Source organism: Lynx rufus, unplaced genomic scaffold (genome assembly GCF_022079265.1).
Source record: "Lynx rufus isolate CCGP_SWC_20201006 ecotype Redwood Valley unplaced genomic scaffold, mLynRuf1.p SCAF_4, whole genome shotgun sequence".
NCBI classification, from domain to species: Eukaryota; Metazoa; Chordata; class Mammalia; order Carnivora; family Felidae; genus Lynx; species Lynx rufus.
The window spans coordinates 5,501,305-5,519,657 of NW_025814856.1; the positions used below are offsets into that span (position 1 = coordinate 5,501,305).

Sequence of the window (18,353 nt, forward strand, 5' to 3'; positions counted from 1 at the left end):
CATCCAACTCTTGATTTTGCCTCAGGTCATAATCTCAAGGTTCCTGAGTTCGAGCCCTGCGTTGAGCTCTGAAAGCACAGAGCCTGCTTGGGACTCTTTCTCTCCTTCTCTCTCTCTGTCCCTCAAAATAAATAAATAAACTTTAAAAAAAAAAAAAAAAAAGAGGGGCACTTGGGTGGCTCCGTCGGTTAAAGCATCTGACTTCGGCTCAGGTCATGATCTCGTGGTTCGGGAGTCTGAGCCCTGCCTCGGGTTCTCTGCTGTCAGCACAGAGCCTGGAGCCTGCTTCGGATCCGCTGTCCCCCTTTCTCTCCCTGCCTCTCCACCCCCCCCCCCCGCCTGTGCTCTCTCTCTCTCAAAAATACAGGGGGCGGTAGGGAATCACCCAGAGAGCTGTATATCACACATGCCCACATACACATGCGTGCATATACACACAAGGACCCTGACTGACGGCTGCCAGAACCATCTGGAACTACCCTGAGCCTGTGCCTCTGAGGCAGCCCCCTGCTGGCACCCGACGCACACCTCTGGCTAAGGACCCAAGAAGCAGTCACCGGAAGCCAGCTCCTGGCAGGGCGGAGCATGGTTTCTGGTGCCCTCCAGAGCATACCACACATTCTGCTTCTCTGCTCCCTCGGCACTCAAGCACTCCAGGAATGCAGCCATTGTGGAGCCACTTTTGAGGAGGACCAGAGGAGGACTCTGGGGTTTGTAAAGTTCCAGGGACAACCTCAAACGGACCCTCTGCCTTTCCCGTCTACATCCACTGCAACTGCAATGGGGCGGAATTTAAAAACCTGTCATTCTTTTTTAAGTTTATTTATTTTGAGAGAGAGAGAGAGCATGTGAAGGAGGGGCAGAGAGACAGGGAAAGAGAATCAGAGGGAGAGAAAATCCTAAGTAGGCTCCACACTGCCAGCTTAGAGCCTGACTCGGGGCTCGAACTCATGAGTCGTGAGCTTGTGATGCGAGCAGAACTCAAGAAACGGATGCTTAACGACTGAGCCACCCAGGTGCCCCCAAAACCTGTCATTCTTAACTCTAGACCACTAGTTATTGGCTATCACTTCCAACTAAAGTCCTCGGGGACCAAGCTGCAGAAGGCATGCTGACAGCCAAGTGACCTTAACCCAGGTGCACTTGCAAGGATGTGGGAGACAGGGGCTTGCCCCTCCCCGGGGACTCAGGTTGGATGTTGCATTTTTGGTTCTGGGCTGTGAGCACCTGCACGTGACTAGGCAGAAGGCAGGTGTGGGTCATTTCCCAGGCCTCAAGGGACAAATGGGGACCAGAGAGGGAAGGAGGCGAGGTGGGGGGGCAAAGGCGTGGAGTAAGTTATGAAGGCGGAACGGGTGGCTCCAGAGGGGTGGTTCCCAGGACGAGGGAATGACACCTGTGTCCCCTCAGCAGTCGGAGGAGTGGTGGTCAGCAGGTTCCACACCGTGGCCTGCTGGTGTGGCCAGGAACAAAGGCCTGGGTGTGCTTTGCTTTGTTTTACATCTCGCAATTCTCCAGATTTCACTGACGTGCTCTGAACAGGTTTGTGGTTAAAATGAAAGAAAAACTTGGGGTGCCTGGGTGGCTCAGTGGGTTAAGCGTCCGACTCTTGGTTTCGGCTCAGGTCATGATCTCACGGTTTCGTGAGTTCGAGCCCCTCATCAGGCTCCAAGCTGACAGTGCAGAGCCTGCTTGGGATTCTCTGTCTCCCCCTCTCTCTGCCCTTCCCCCACTTGCACTATCTCTGTCTCTTTCAAAATAAATAAACTTGAAAACCCCTGGTTTATAACAGGTACCTTATAACCTTAAGCTCTTCAAAGATTACAGTCCTGTGGAAAACATTCTAGAGCAAAGAGGATGCGTTTTTTAATTTAAAAAAAAAAAAAAAAATTTTTTTTTTTTTTTTTTTACCTTGATCAAGCTTTGAAATTTCTTGTTTTGCTGCAGCAGCAACTTATAATGACTGACCGCCTCGTTGTGGCCACTACAAAAGACACCATATTTTTCTTTCATTCTGTCCCCATTTTCGCCTGAAAACTGCAGAAAGACAACGGAGAGGTTACTGAGAGGGAGCGTGCAAACCACCAGGGCGTGTTCTCGTCTGGCTCAGTTGATTCCATGAAAATGTGCCTCGAATTGACTTGGGATTCCCCTTTCTTGTCTAACATACACGCAGGCAGAGAAACGCTTCAGTACGGGGGCCTCGATGCAAGGTGCAGTGAGGCAAAAGGAGAAAACCTTCTAATGGGCTTTACTACATCACAGTGCTGTAACATTTCCTGAAATCCAAGAAGGGAGCATCAATTTGAGCCGCAGCACGTTAGAGAGATTTCAAAGCAAAAGGGGTATTCTTCTAATTAGCTCTTGATTCGCGGACTCGGGATGCTTCGAGCACCCTGAGGGCGGACGGGGACTGACGGGTCCCCTCTGTCAATCCTGGCCGAGGCTCACAAGTTGACTCGGGAGTCAGGTTAGGCTTGGGGCCCTTTACCACAGATACGCTTCTAACAGCCGGAGACACGGAGGTCAAAACCGGAAAACAAGACACAACACAACACAACCCAGCCAGCGAACCAGACAAAAGCCCCGCCTGCAAGGGCGGACGTGTTCGCACAAGCGTGCTTGGCACGCAGGCGCCTGCTTCTAACCACGAGCTGCACGCACACCCGTGACGGCCCAGGGCCACGGCCTCTCAGTCAGCAGAGACTGGCCCGGCCCGGCCGTGCCCACCTGCTGCACCAGGAGGTCCCCGATTTTCTGGATGACGTAGTTCCGGTCACTGCCCTCCTCCAGGGACTCCCGGCGGCGCTCCTTCAGCCGAGACAGGAAGTGGCTGTGCAAGTCCAGCAGGTCGTCCACACCCGGGAAGAGGCGGCTGACGGCCTGGCTGCTGAACTGTAGCTCCTCCTGCAGGGCCCTGGAGTAGACCTTCAGCATGATCTTGAGCGTCCGTACGTGGTGCACCTCCGTCTGCACCAGCTCTGCGGGGACACGGACCAGGGGACTCACCCGCGCCGGGGAGGGCGCCCACGATGGCATCACGCGTGCCGCCTGCCCACCACGTGCCCGGCTGGCCGCTTCCAGCTCGGCACCGGGGCCCTGGCCCTGGGGGTCTCCCCGCCTGGGGGCAGGCCCCCCCTCCCCCCGCCCCGGGGCCCAGCGCTGTGGAGGTCCTAATTTAAGGAAGCAGCCAGGGCTGGGGTGATATCAGGAAAGAGAGGACCCGGGATGTGTGCTGGGACCTCAAATTCACAGGAGGATTTCATGCCCGAAGACATTTCAAGGCTGTTTTAGGCAGGAAGATTGTTCTTTGTTCTTTTTTTTTTTTTAATTTGATTTTTAATGTTTATTTTTGAGAGAGAGAGAGTGTGAGTGAGCGGGGGAGGGGCAGAGAGAGGGAGACAATCCAAAGCGGGCTCCAGGCTCGAAGCTGTCAGTGCAGAGCCCGACTCGGAGCTCGAACCCACGAACTGTGAGATCATGACCTGAGCCGAAGTCGGACACTTAACCAACTTGAGCCACCCAGGCGCCCTATCAGGAAGACTGTTCTGATGAACACTATTCCTTCGGATGTGAAACTCACACGTCTGTGCACGTCACTGACCAGACCCAGACTACAACTGACAAGAAAGCAGAGCTCAGGTGAGGAATTTAATTCTCTGTGAAAAGGCAAAGAAAGATCAGGTTCTGTGTTGGAGTTTACCTGTTGTTGAAATCACGGCCTTGAGGCTGTTAGGAGACCAAAGGTCAACACAGCCCGGCCCAGAGCTGCCGGCCATGGGGGCTGGACGCAGACTGTGTTTGCCCAGAGAGTGAGACAACGTGGCAAAGGGCTGCCTGGATGGAAGCATCCAGACTGGTCCTCTCTGCACCTCCCTGCAGGATCTCTGCCCTGCTCTGGAGTCCTGAGGCGAAGCATCTATCAGGGTCCCCTCCTGCCCACACCCCAACCCCCTCCGGCCTGGGAAGAAAGCTCAGTGTGTGACACGGGAGGGACCCAGGTGTCAGTGGACACCACCACCAGCGAACAGTTCGCAGAACACCAGCGAACAGTGAAGACCCGTGTGTGCCAGAATCTCCTCACAGAACGCCGATGAGGGGCAGAAAATGCCTCCTCGGACGACATAACGGTGTCAGTCCTGGTGAATGATTCCCATGGAGGGAGAATCTAAGAACAAGCGAGGGCTTTGGGGAGAGAAGGGCCTCAGATTCCAGTGTGGCTGTCTTGGGCTCTTGTCATCCTGCTTATAGGCGGTCCAGAGGCCCGGGGACAGGCTCTTGTCTGAGAGCCACGCTTTGCACAGTGACCTGTAACCTCCCATCTCAGGACAGCGGCTGTCCACAGCCGGGTCCTCCAATGGCCAGCGGGAAGGGGTGTCCCAACCAGGAGCCAGTGCTACGTCACATGTCTCCCAAACCCCTGGGGGGGGGCGTTGTCTGTGGTCACCAGGGATGGCTGGGACAGGCCTGGGGGAGTCTTCTCTCTCAGGGTCACCAGCAGGGTCAGGATGAGTCAGGACTGGGCACTCGGCCACGCTCGCCCTCAGGGATGCGTTCCCACAAAGCCCTCCCTGGTCACCTCTTCCCTGACTGGGAGAGCAGGGCTGCCCTGGGGGAGCAGACGGAGCCGGAGGTCCCAGCGGAGCCCAGACTCCCAGGCGCAATCAATCAAAACAAAGATGGAAAAGAAGGAAGTAGAAGGTCAGCGTGACGGTGCAGAACTTCTCACCATAGAGCACATCCTGCCTCTTTACCACCTCTCTCTTTTGTTTCTTTGCATACGCGGCATCCACAGAGAGGCTCCAGGACTCGGCCTCGAACTCGCGGGCATCCGACTCGATCTCACTCCTCAGCGAGGCCGTGCAAGGGTCTGAGGGAAGAAAAAGCGGCCACTGCTCCACTGGCTCTGGGCCGCCCCAGGCCGTGTCCCGTGGACACAAGGATAGGGGTCCCGGCACTCTCCCAGCGTGGCACCTGGGAAAGAAGCCAGAGGGCCGTACCTTCTACAAAAATGGGCTCGGCATTCGAAGATGTAAGCGAAAGAGAGTCATCAGCTGCCTGCTTAAATTTTAAAAATACGGAGTCGGCTTCATCCATCTCTCCTGTGACTGGTCTAAATAAAAATCATAAAAACCATTATTCAAAAAATCTGAATTAAATACACATACACACCCTTTCTAGGAAGGCAAATCTATTTGAGAACTTTCCAGATTTCTATATGCACTTAAACTTTGTCACAGATCTTTTTGTTTTTAAAAGAATTGATTTTACTTTTTTTTTTTTTTGAAGTTTACTGAGAGAGGGAGAGAGAGAAGGAGGGAGGGAGGGAGAGTGAGTGAGCAGGGGAGGGGCAGAGAGAAAAGGAGAGAGAGGATCCCACGCAGACCTTACACTCTCAGCGCGGAGCCCGACATGGGGCTTGAACCCACGAACCGCGAGACCATGACCCGAGCCAAAACCAAGAGTCTGACGCTTAACCGGGACGGAGTCACCCAAGCACCCCACAGATTGTTTGTAAAAATCGTAACATTAGGACGCCCCCCCCATCATAACTGACTTCAATTCAATGTCCAGGTATGTTCTCAGGGTGAGTTGAATTGTACACTTCCTTTAATGGCCACTGGAGCCCACGGAGCCCCTGCAATTCTTTCGAGTGAGAGTTAGGTGGACACAGCCACGCTCACAGGTGAGGGTGGAGAACCCTTCTTAACGGAAAAAGATAATCAGCCCCCTTCCCCGCCAACCCATGCAAGGACCACCGTGATGACATCTGTTAGCATTACGTTTTCAACCGAAACACCGCCGAACGGAGAAATATGGGAACCACCTTGAGTCCACGGAGGACAGGGTTAAGGCGTAAGTAACGGGATGCCACCTCCACGGCAACCTCAGTGGGACTTCTACCATCATCTCAGGCTCGGACAGAAACCCCGCCCAAAGGCCCTTCAAGGGTATGAACCCAGCTGGCTGCAAGCGGCCAAGTACAAGTGTGAATAGGAATTTCACCGTGTGGCTGGGGGCCTACAATCAGATTCACACGGACCTGAGGGTCTCCTTTCCGAGAGGCCATCTGCGGGGTCCCAGGGGAATGTCCCATCCTGCTCCCTCCCTTCACCTGTAGCTGCCCCTGGCGCAGAGACGGGACCTGACTTACCCGAGCTGCGTCCCCGTTCCCGCCGGGCTGGGTGCTGGCTGTGGCCCCCCCTTCTGTGAGACCGTCATGCCGACATTCCTGGACAGGGCCGGGCTGCCATCGGACAAGAGGGTGGCCCTCGGGTGCTCCTTTAAGGACGCTGCGACAGAGGCAAACACAGAGTTGGTGCTGAGAAAGTGGGCAGGGTAGCGGAGCTGGCCCGTCCGGAAGCCCCGTTCCGACTGCGGCCGCAGCACGGACAGGATCTTGGAGGTCAGCAGCTCGTTATCCAGAAAGACGTTCTCGCTCCATTTCCGAGGAAAAGAGCTGTAGAAAGACAGCTCGGGGCGGCCACGGAGCGCGCCGTCTCTGTCACTGCTTTTGGAATGCGTGTTCCCCATGTTCACGGTCCGGGCTCCAGGGCCCGGCACGGTGCGAGGCCGGGCTGCGTCGCTTTTATGCCTCCGTGTGATCCTTCTAGAAATGTAAAGCCGCGTCTTCTCCTACTGTATTGGCTGAGACAGCGGGTCTGGAGGGCAGGAAATTGGTCCCCACTGTGACCATTTAGTGTGGAAATCGCACAATATCTTCTCCTTTGGTAAAATCACAACAAAAAAACCCCGACACCCCTTCCATCTTGGCAGGAGGTAAAAGGCGGAGAGTAGTTTATATTCACTGTAAATAATCTAAAATCACCAAGAGCTCTGCGCTTGGCGTGGCTCGTGCCGACATCACACACACACACACACACACACACACACACACGCGCACACACGGCTGTAATTAACCCGAGATCGGATGTCAGGATGACTCCGAGACCCAGAGACTGCAGGGCACGATGTGTGGCCACACGCACCCCTGACCGTAAAAGCACTCTGATAGAATTTGAGCAGCAGAGCGGACGGACGAGAGGTGCCAATCCTATTTTACGCAACGACTGCAAACCAACCTGACACACGACAGGGGCTCCAAAGGGTTCTTCACACTCATCTGCTCGTTAATGTAGGAAACGAGATGATAGGATGTGTGTAATTCTCTGGTCACCTTTCCCACTGATGGAAAGATGAAATTCAGAAGGCCAAACTCTCACCCTCTTCTATTTGACAAATCAAGTTGAGCTGAGATGGGCTGCTTGGCTAATTCATTCTCAGGGTGAAAACCACACTGAAAGCTCTATTCCAGGCGAGGACAAAGAGCAACGTTAGGAAGAAATCTGGAGGCGACTGTGGGCGCCTGGGTGGCTCAGTCAGTTGAGTATCTGACTTTGGCTCAAGCCATGATCTCACAGTTTGTGAGTTCAAGCCCTGTGTCGGGCTTTCTGCTGTCAGCACAGAGCCCACTTCAGATCCCGTCCCCCTCTCTCTCTGTTCCTCCCAGTTTGCTCACGCACTCTCTCTCAAAAAAAAAAAAAAAAAATTTTTTATAAAAGGAAGAAATCTGTCCACTACCTTTCTGACCTGGCTCCTGGGTCCCCCCGGGCACCCAAGCTTCATTTTTTGTTTTTGTTTTTTTTTTTAAGTTTATTTTGTTTATTTTTGAGACAGAGAGAGAGAGAGCGAGCGAGCAAGCAGGGGAAGGGCAGAGACAGAGAGAGAGAATCCCAAGCAGGCTCCACACTGTCAGCATGGAGCCCAATGTGGGGCCCGAATTCAGGAACCATGAGATCATGACCTGAGCCAAAACTGAGAGTTGGACGCTTAAACCCACTGAACCACCCAGGCGCCCCCACCCCGAAGCTTCGTTTTTTGTCACACAGGGAAGTAGTGGGGACCGTGGTTCTCTGCCGCATGCAGACCATGACCTTTGGGGTGGCTAAGGGACCAGCACTAGAGGAAAATGTACTTAAGAGCTTTTCTGCACAGTGGGATTCTGCATTCTGAAAGTTTTAACTTAGGTGGAAATTCAGGGTGGTTGGAAACATGCAGTTGGGCACATGTCGGAGAGAAAACTGGTCCAGGAGCAATGGACAGAGCTTATCAGCTGAGACTTAAGCACTAGGCGGCGTGATGCCATATTCCACGCGGAACACGTATCCGTTCATTCTGTAACACAGCTCTGTATGGTGGGGGTGACATTTGCCCAGTGACCCCAGACACCCCAGCGTCATGATACTAAGTGGCTTACCACTGCTATTATCATAGAGACAAAGGTGATGAGGCTCTCTCTCATATATGAACACCCATTCACCAAGGTGAAAGTCATAAATTGAGGCCTCCGTGGTCCAGGGCAGGCATTTCCTGCCATTTCGACACCACTGTAAACCCCACCTAGGCAATTATGATTCAAATATACAAATATGGGACCAACCCTGAAATGTGTCCTTTGCCTGGCTGACCAACTGTTCCTGTGACCCGACATCTTACCCGAAGTGAGATACATCCTGCTTTAAAAAATATTTTTAATGTTTATTTCTGAGAGAGAGAGAGGGACACACGGAATCTGAGGCAGGCTCCAGGCTCTGAGCTGTCAGCACTCAGGCTTGAACTTGTGAACTGCCGAGATCATGACCTGAGCCGAAGTCGGTTGCTTAACCGACTGGGCCACCCAGGTGTCCCACATTCTGCTTTAACCAAAGAGTCTGCAGGAGAAAAAGTCACCATAAACATCTTCTGAGCATCACTAGTCCCCAAGAAGTTTAATAAATGATGGACACACTAAATCTACAGTAACTTAAATCTTCCCTTGATAATTGAGAAGATACTTTGAGGTATTCACGGCTAAGGGTCATGACTAGGGACACCAGGTACTCAAAGGGGTACAAGGGACAGAATTTCAGCTGAAAGAACAGTAAGCTGGTCTCTCTCACATATGATACAATTTACTTATTTATTCTGATCGCTGTTTCCCGAGTAGAATGGAGGGCAGTGCCTCCCACAAAACGGGTCAAGAAATCATTGTTTTATGGAATATTTTTCAGCCATAAAGAGGAAGGAAATCCTGATGCTTGCTACAGCACGGACAAAACTTGAGGACATCATGCTAAGCAAAATAAGCCATACACAAAAGGATGAATACTGCCCGAATCCACTCACAGGACGTCCCTAGAGGAGTCCCGTCCAGAGACAGAGAGTAGATGGTGGGAGCCAGGGGCTGGGAGTCCATGTTTCATGGGGACAGAATCTCAGTTTGGGGAGATGAGAAAGTTCTGGAGACAGAGGTGGGGGTGGTTGCACAACAGTGCGAATGTAGCTAATGTTGCTGGAATGTACTCTTAAAAATGGCTAAAACGGGGGTGCCTGGGTGGCTCAATTGGTTAAGTGTCTGACTTCAGCTCAGGTCATGATCTCGCAGTCTGTGAGTTCGAGCCCCGCGTCAGACTCTGTGCTGACAGCTCAGAGCTTGGAGCCCGCTTCGGATTCTGTGTCTCCCTCTCCCTCTGCTCTTCCCTCACTCATGCTGTCTCTCTCTCAAAAATAAACATTAACAAATTAAAAAAAATTTTTTTTAAACGGTTAAAATGGTCAATATTATGTTTGTTTATTTATTTATTTATTTATTTATTTTTATTTTTAAAAAAAAAATTTTTTTTTTCAACGTTTATTTATTTTTGGGACAGAGAGAGACAGAGCACGAGCAGGGGAGGGGCAGAGAGAGAGGGAGACACAGAATCGGAAACAGGATCCAGGCTCTGAGCCATCAGCCCAGAGCCTGACGCGGGGCTCGAACTCACGGACTGCGAGATCGTGACCTGGCTGAAGTCGGACGCTTAACCGACTGCGCCACCCAGGCGCCCCTATTTATTTATTTTTTTAAGGAGTCACTGTTTCCTTGGGATGGAACACTTCTGCCCTTTGACAGTGGAGTTGGGTTACTCAGATCTCTACATACAAAGGATAAAATGTCCTAGAACTATTCACTCCCTTTCCCTCACCAAAGAGTGCAGGTGACAACTGGCAAAACCCAAACAGGGTCTGTCCCCTAGTTAACAATACTGTACAGATGCCAGTGATCTGGTTTTGACCACGGGCTGAGGTCATGTCAGATTACCATCCCTGGGGGATGCTTGGTGAAGGACACCTGAGACTCTGTACTAGTTTTGCAACTTCCTGTGAATTTTAAGCTATTTCAAGACAAAAAGTTGCAGCGGCCTCTCATTATTCCCCATAGTGATGTTCCATAAAGTTGCAGTGAGCCCTGCTTTAGCCAATACCGAATCGCCGCTCCTGGGGAAGCTACAAGGCTAGGTTCCCGGGAACTTCTGCCCACGCCCGTCATCAGCCCATCAATACGCAACCTTGCTTTATATGTGTTTCTCTTGAAAGACACCTTATTTCATACATGCTGTTGATTTATTAGCATTGAACTCATGGTCAGTAGGACTACAACTCATGGTTGAAGGGAGCGGAGTGTACCTAACACACGTAATTCCTCCTCCGAAAGACGCATCACAGCCTTTTTGCACTCAGTAATGCCCGACAGCACCCCAGCACGATGCCCGGGGGCCATTTTATGCGTGTATGTATGTGTGTATTTACAGCTTATTTTTATTTGAGAGAGAGAGACAGAGAGCAAGCAGGGGAGGGACAGAGAGAGGGAGACGGAATCCCAAGCAGGCTCTGCACTGCCAGCACAGAGCCCCACGCGGGGCTCAAACTCACAGACCACAAGATCATGACCTGAGCCGAAGTCACGAGTGGGACCCTTAACCAACTGAGCCACCCAGGCGCCCCACTGGGGGGCCATTTTAAACAGCCAAATCACCGACGGAGAGCACAAAAATGTGAAAAACATGGCATTAAGCACACTGCAAAAAGGATGCTTGTTCAAGTACGAGGTGAAGTAAGGAGGCAGAAGGTCACGTCACCTTGTTGGATAGGAACATGCGTGCTGGGGACTTGTATTTTCACTGGACACGTCTGCTGCACGTGACTGTGAACGCCCCACAGGTACTGATTTGGAAGTTACGTGTAAGATTTTTTTTTTAATGTTTATTTACTTTTGAGAGAGGGACAGAGACAGAACGTGAGCAGGGGAGGGGCAGAGAGAGAGGGCGACACAGAATCCAAAGCAGGCTCCAGGCTCCGAGCGGTCAGCACAGAGCCCGACGCGGGGCTCAAACTCACAAACCGCGAGATCATGACCTGAGCCGAAGTCGCACGCTTAACCCACTGAGCCACCCAGGCGCCCCCAGGTTACTTACACGTTTCAGCGAGGAAGTTAAGTTTGCAAATACAGAATCCGGGAATAAATGAGGGCAGGCTGTACGTAAGAACACTGTTGACTGAGAAATTACTATTACATTGTAGAACACCCTTGTTTGCTCAGACACACACGCTATTTCTTGAGAGCTCTGATATTCTTTGTACTTCCTTATGACTTGTTACACACACACTCCCCAAAGGTCTCCGAGCTGGGGGGACTTCTTACAGAAAAACAGAATGCTGTACATCTGACAGCAATATGGCCTCTGGAGATAAATCATTCTTTTTCCTCTGGAGGAACTAACCACTACTGCCCCTCTCACACCACTTAAGACTTTTAAAGTAAGGGGTGGACAATCACTAATCGAGTCTTTCTAGAACATGTGCAGCCACGGAAATGAGTGCCTGATCAAGACACGAGTGGGGGGCTCTGCGACAGACCAGCTGCTTCAATCATGTCGTTTTAATCTGTATTTTTTTTTTAAGTTTATTCATTTATTATTTCTGAGAGAGAGAGAGAGTATGTGCACAAGCTGCAGAGGGGCAGAGAGACAGAGGGAGACACAGGATCCGAAACAGGCTCCAGGCTCCGAGCTGGGGCCTCGAACTCATGAACCGCAAGATCACGACCTGAGCGGAAGTCAGACACTTAACCGACGGAGCCACCCAGGCGCCCCTTACTCCGTATTTCTGATGATCTGACAGGTGGCACCTTGCCGACCCAGGAAAGCCTGCCCCTGTCAGGGCTGGCGGGATCCTAGAGACAGGAAAGGACTCGCTTGCAAGAGCACCTTTCACATGCACACCCAGCAACCCAGAGCCCACGCTCCAGCCTCCTCGTCCGTCGGGCTTTCACACTCGGGGCCACCGTCCCCCTGCCCCGATTACCCCAGGGCCCGGGGCCGGATAACCAGGGCCAGCGCCTGCACCCCAGAGCCCGCTGGGGTTTTCAATCCAGCCAGTCTTAAGCCTGTTCACCCCGCCCCGACCATTCCTCCCCACGGAAACCACAGTGAAGGCTCTTGCCCACATCTTCCACTCATGCCCGCCCTCTGGCTCCTGACTGACCCTGGGGCATCCGGCAGCCCCCTGCGGCCCTGTGTGGCGTGCCCCACCTCCTGCTCCTGGGGGCCGTGAGTACAAACTTCTCTCATGGCAGTCATTTCCAGGTCTGCTGTCTTCCCATACCTGCTTCAGACAAATCCTACAGACCCTGAAAACACCAGCCACCCAGGGGCCCGGGGGCGTGCCTGCCAGGGCCCGGGCCTCCAACGTTCTCAAACACACGCAAAACTGCGGGGCTGCTGGTGGGAACGCAAGGTGGTGGAGCGCTTTGGAAAACTGGTGCTTCTTCAAACGGTTAAACGTGGAGGTGCCACTCCCTCCAGGAATCCGCTCCAGGTACACGCCCGAAAGAGGCGACAACGGGTACCTGCACAAACACTTGTACATAAATGTTCACGCAGCACTATTCGCAACAGCCAGAAGCGGAATTGGCCCCAGAGGTCCGTCGACTGATGGCTGGAAAAACACAACAGGGTCCATTCACACGATGGGCTATTACTCGGCCCTACAAGGAACCAGGCCCTGCTTCAGGCTGGATCCTGGATGAACCTGGAAAATCTGCTGAGTGAAAGAGGTCAGACCCAAGTGACCACATATTGTAGGCGTCCGTCTCCAGGAAAATGGGCAGAAGAGGCAAGGCCATGGAGACAGAAAGACTGACGGCCGTGTGGGACTGGGGGAGAACAGAGGGCGACAGCTAAGGGGTATACGGTTTCTCTGTGGGGTTCTAACGCTGACTGTGGTGACTGGGACCCCACTTACGTGGGGGAGCTGTATGGTACGTGAGTTATAGCTCAGTAAAGCTTTCATTTTTTATTTTTAAAGTGTATTTATTTAGAGAGAGAAAGAGAACGAGTGGGAGAGGGGCGGAGGGAGAGGGAGACAGAGAATCCAAAGCAGGCTCCGAGCTGTCGGCGCAGAGCCCCATGTGGGGCTCGAACCCATGAACCGCGAGATCACGACACGGGCTGAAACCCAGAGTCGGACGCCCTTCCGTAAAGCTTTGGACCAGCCAATAAACTCGGTGAGGTACAGCCATCTTTCTGCAGGAGCAGAACAGACGGTGTGGGTCAGTCACTCTGCCCTTGGCAGAGAGAGGCGGGAATGTGCGTTCGTCCTGCCCTCGTGTCTTCCTAAACCAGACAGCCGTGGCGGGACGGAGGGGGCGGCGGTGCGGTGCTGGGATTGGGGCCACGGAGCAGAGGTGAGCACCCGGCCGCCTAGCGCTGTCTGCACACCGCCACGACCGCCACGACCGCTGCTTCGGGGCCTAATTAGCACCGTCTGCCCACTGCTGAGAGGGGCCATCGATCGGCGTGCACTGGGCCCGCTGCAGAGACCGTACCAGAGAGCCGTTTGTGCGCGGGGACCTGGGGAAGAGGCAGGGGCAAAAACAGGAGGCCAATAGGGAAAATGTGAAAAGTTCTTTGCCCAGAGGAAAAAAATACATGCTGTTCTCAGCAACAAATTGCAGCCTGTTCTCATGATGATTGTTTTTTAAATGTTTATTTATTTTTGAGAGAGAGCGAGCGAGCAGACGAGGGGCAGAGAGAGAGAGAGAGAGAGAGAGGGAGACAGAAGATCCAAGGCAGGCTCTGTGCTGACAGCAGAGAGCCCAATGTGGGGCTCGAACTCGCGAACCGTGAGATCATGACCCGAGCCGAAATCAAGACTTGGACACTTAACCGACTAAGCCACCTAGGCGCCCCGTGATGATTATTTTTTAAAACCTGTTTTGTCTTGGTGGCTTGAAGAGCGGTCTCTGTGAGCAAATCAGACGACTAAGTTGTGTGACAGATATCACGACCCTACTTACTTACACACCTCGGAGATACTGTGCGTTCGGTTTCAGACCCACCACAATAAAGCGGGTCAAATGAGTGTTCTGGTTTCCCAGCGCATATAAAAGCTATGTTCACACTATGCTGTAGACTATTAAGTGTGCAACTGCATTATATCTAAAAATTCAGTACCCATCCCTTAATTTAAAAACTTTTTTTTAGTTGGGGAATTGGAGTAACTTGACAGATGAACACAGGGGAAGGGAAGGAAAAATTAGATAAAAACAGAAAGGGAAGCAAGCAAACCATGAGAGACTCTTTCTTGTTTTTTTTTTAAATACTAAAGGTACTTCTTTTTAAACTTTTTTTTTTTTTAAGTTTATTTATTATTGAGAGAGAGAGAAAGAGAGAGCACAAGCTGGGGAGAGGCAGAGAGGGAGGGAGACACAGAATCGGAAGCAGGGTCCAGGCTCTGAACTGTCGGCACAGAGCCCGATGTGGGGCTTGAACTCACGAACCGTGAGATCATGACCTGAGCCGAAGTCAGATGCTTAACTGACTGAGCCACCCAGGTGCCCCCATAAGAGACTCTTTCTTAAATACAGAGAACAAACTGGGGGTTGCTGGAGGGGGGGCTGGGGGCTGGGTTAAGTGGGTGGGGGGCATTAAGGAGGCCCTTGTTGGGATGAGCACTGGGTGCCCATATGTAAGCGATGAATCACTGGGTTCTACTCCTGAAGCCAAGGCTATACTGCATGTTAACTAACCTGAATATAAATAAAATAAAAAGGAAAAAAAAAACCCTTTTTTAAAAAGTTTACTTATTTTGAGAGAGTGAGTGAGCGAGCGAGCAGGGGAGGGGCAGAGAGAGAGGGAGAGGGAATCCTAAGCAGGCTCTGCTAACAGCATGAAGCCCGACGTGGGGCTTGATCCCACGACCCTGGGATCATGACCTGAGCCGAAATCAAGAGTCGGACACTCAACCAGCTCGAGCCACCCAGCACGAATTTTATGTTCTCAATAGCAGATCCCTCCAGCTGTTCAAAGGCAACCAGGAACAGCTTGGGAAGGCAGATGGGCCCTGGCACAGAAGTCCCCCCAGTTTTCTGGAAAGGGTCGCATAAAGGGACCAGCCAAGTGACATCATTAGGCAGGAACAGCCGCCCCCTGTTGCACAGCGGTTTCAAAAGCTTGGCTTCAAAATGACTGTCACTTTTCTCATCTTTACTGCGGTCCTGCGTCCCGTCCCTGTCCCTGCCCCCACTCTTTGTCTCAGTGCAGACTTTCCCTGCAGGCTGAGATTGGCGTCTGTCTCTGGAGAGTTCTAGCAAGCACGCGCTTTGGGCGAGTGTTCGAGAGACAATTAAGAAAATCTGAGACAAGATGAAGTTTTCAGTTCACAGTTCCTGGCTCTTCGGCCACCTGAGAATAGACTAAATCAAACTAAATCGATGCCAAGACAGCTCATTGATTTCTCTGCCCTGCTTCATTTCGATGTTACACAAGTAAGACAGTATAAAGAATAAGCCTATAGAAGAAAAAAAAAAGGCAAAACACAACAGAAAACCTTAACCCCGTGCCTCAGGGGCAAAGGGGGGAAAAAACAAGCATCTTGGGGCTTAGAAGTAAGTGTGAGCCAGAAAGAATACTCTTCCTGAACCTGATTATTACCCGATGAAAATAATTCACAACCCTCTACTCCCAAATTACGTCAAACCTAGCAAACACTATTAAAACAAATTGTGGGTATCTTCTTGACTACGTGTGTAGAAAACTTAGAAATCACGAAAAGGCATAAAAGTAGAAATAATCCATAATGCCACCACCCACAGTGAGTTGCTCCTGGATAGAAAATGGTTGAGAAATAATGTTTAAAGTGAGTAAGATCATGGGGCGCCTGGGTGGCTGAGTCGGTTAAGCGTTCTACTCTTGATTTTGGCTCCGGTCACGATCCCAGGGTTCTGGGATCCAGCCCCAAGTTGGGCTCCACACTGAGCGTGGAGAGAAGATTCTCTCTCTCCGTCCGTCTGTCTCTCTCTCTCTGCCCCTTGCCCTGTTCATGTTCTCTCTCTCTAAAAAAAAAAAAAAAAAGCAACTGATCCTAAGATCCATGTTTAAAAAAAATCCCTTCCACAAAGCAAAAGAATGTTAATATCAAATATATGCTTTTAGCATGAATACCATACAGGACGTGCGGGTTATGATACTACAAAATATTCTGTATTACTCTGTCGATCATTCAGGAAGTTAAAAACAGGACAATAATGCCTATGTGTGCCAGGAGAATAAAAATGAACCTTGACCTGAACTTTCACACCCAAGAACTCCAAGTGGACCAGACTGAAACGGAAAACGTCACACTATGAAACATTTCACAGGTAACAAGGGATACAATCTTCAGGAACTAGGGCTTGGTTCATGAAGAGTTCTTTGATAAGACACCAAAAGTCTGATCCACAAAAGACAGGGGGAAAAAAAAATCTCTAAATTGACCTCAGCCTAGTTGGAAACTTTGGCTCCTTAAGCTAGAGAATGCGAGAAAATACCCGCAAGCCACCAGCTCACGGAGCATTAGCATGCAGAATGTATAACGAGCTGTCAAAACTCCACAGTAAAAACACAAACAACCCATTTCGAAAATTAGCAAATGAGCTGAAGATGCACGTCATCGAAGAAAATATACAGATGGTAAAAAAGCACACGAAAAAGTGCTCCTCCTCACAAGCCACGGGAGAGATGCAGGTCCTGGGGGAGGGCGCTCTCTCCAGCTGGCAGTCAGCCAGCCCAGGTCTCCCGTGTGTGTTCCAGGGGTGGGGACAGGGTGAGCAAGCTCTCTGGGCCTCCCTCCTCTTACACGGACTTAACCTCGTCCTGGAGGCCCCACCCTCGTGACCCCATCTGAACCTAATTACCTCCCAAAGGCTCCGCCTCCAGATCCCATCACTATGGGGGCGAGGGCTTCAGCGTGAGAATTTGAGGGGGGACACAATTCAGCGGCTCGGGGCACCCAACAACGAATAAAACCGTGTTTCCTAAGAACGCATTTAGATGTAGAACTCTGGGGGCGCCTGGGTGGCTCAGTCGGTAAAGCGTCTGACTTTGGCTCAGGTTGTGATCTCGCAGCTCCTGGGTTCGAGCCCCGCGTCGGGCTCTGGGCTGACAGCTCGGAGCCTGGAGCCTGCTTCGGGTTCTGTCTCCCTCTCTGTCTGTCCCTCCCCTGCTCATGCACTGTCTCTCTGTCTTTCTCTGTCTCCGTCTCTCTCAAAGATAAATAAACATAAAAATCAATGAATACATATAGAAGTCCTACTGCTCCCCGGATGCCTCGGCAGAAAGAACAAGCACCTGTCTCTTCCTTCCCCTCACCTCTCGGAGGGAAGGCCAGAGGGCATGGCCTCCCAGACAGGATCACTGGAGAAGGTGCCGGACACCATGGAACCAGGACCTCAGAAAGCAGTTCTGATGGCCAAGCAGAAGGTCGGCTTCAAAACACTCAGAGAGGGTTACTGCGGAAAAGAGACGTGGCCAGAGGGCCTCACGGCAAATTACCTTAATCTGGGGAGACAAACGTGCTGTGACGGGTTCTAAAACTCGAAGAGAAAACATGAGAAGATAAAGTCAGTGATCCACAGGACGTGGGGCCACCCTACAGAGAGCTGGGCCCAGCCGGCAAGGCCTCCTGGGTGGGAACCTGGGGACTTTGTGCAGCGGCCCCTCCAGGGGGCCACCGTGTAAAACAAAGCGGCAAACGCGGGGACCTAGGGAGTGACCCTGGTCGAGAGAGTTACCAGATGGCCTGGGCTCGGCTCAGTAGGCTCGCAACCGAGGACCTTGGTCTGGGCTGTCACCTTCTGTCCCCTCCTGCTGGTGCAAGACACCTGTGGCCAAGAACCCCTGGGCCCACCTGACCTCTCACAGCAGTGCTGCCCTTTGCCAGCCTTGGGGTCTCTCCTGGAACCGAGGGGGCTGGGACTGTAGGCGCTCCCGTTTTCCTTCTCTTCTTTACTAATTACTATCATTATTTTGTACTGTGGTAAAACGTACAGAACACTTATCTTCTTGACCATCTGTAAGCGTACGATCCAGCAGCACTAAACACACTCACAATGTGTGTAACCACCGGCACTGTCTCTAGCCAAGACTTGTCCCCAACAAAAACCTTGTACCTGCTAAACAAACCACCCTCCTCCCTTCTCTCTACGGGTCTGTCCTCACATACGTGGAATCACACAG

At 51.8% G+C, this 18,353-nt stretch overlaps 1 protein-coding gene and 1 non-coding gene across 5 annotated transcripts in view; one reads left to right on the forward strand and one right to left on the reverse strand.

Annotated features, from left to right (window-relative positions):
* The window catches only part of ARHGEF18 (Rho/Rac guanine nucleotide exchange factor 18), an 83,826-nt gene that overhangs the window by 13,961 nt on the left and 51,512 nt on the right, over window positions 1–18,353 (reverse strand). For all 4 annotated transcript variants that reach the window (XM_047095127.1, XM_047095128.1, XM_047095126.1 and 1 more), the window contains 5 exons: window positions 6,155–6,293; window positions 5,001–5,113; window positions 4,730–4,870; window positions 2,731–2,981; window positions 1,912–2,037 (listed from right to left, as the gene is read on the reverse strand). In XM_047095127.1, the coding sequence (XP_046951083.1) occupies window positions 1,912–2,037; window positions 2,731–2,981; window positions 4,730–4,870; window positions 5,001–5,113; window positions 6,155–6,293 (770 nt within the window). The remainder of the gene's footprint in view (window positions 1–1,911; window positions 2,038–2,730; window positions 2,982–4,729; window positions 4,871–5,000; window positions 5,114–6,154; window positions 6,294–18,353) is intronic.
* TRNAQ-UUG (transfer RNA glutamine (anticodon UUG)) lies at window positions 17,187–17,271 on the forward strand. Its single transcript has one exon. It is a non-coding gene; the product is annotated as a tRNA-Gln (tRNA).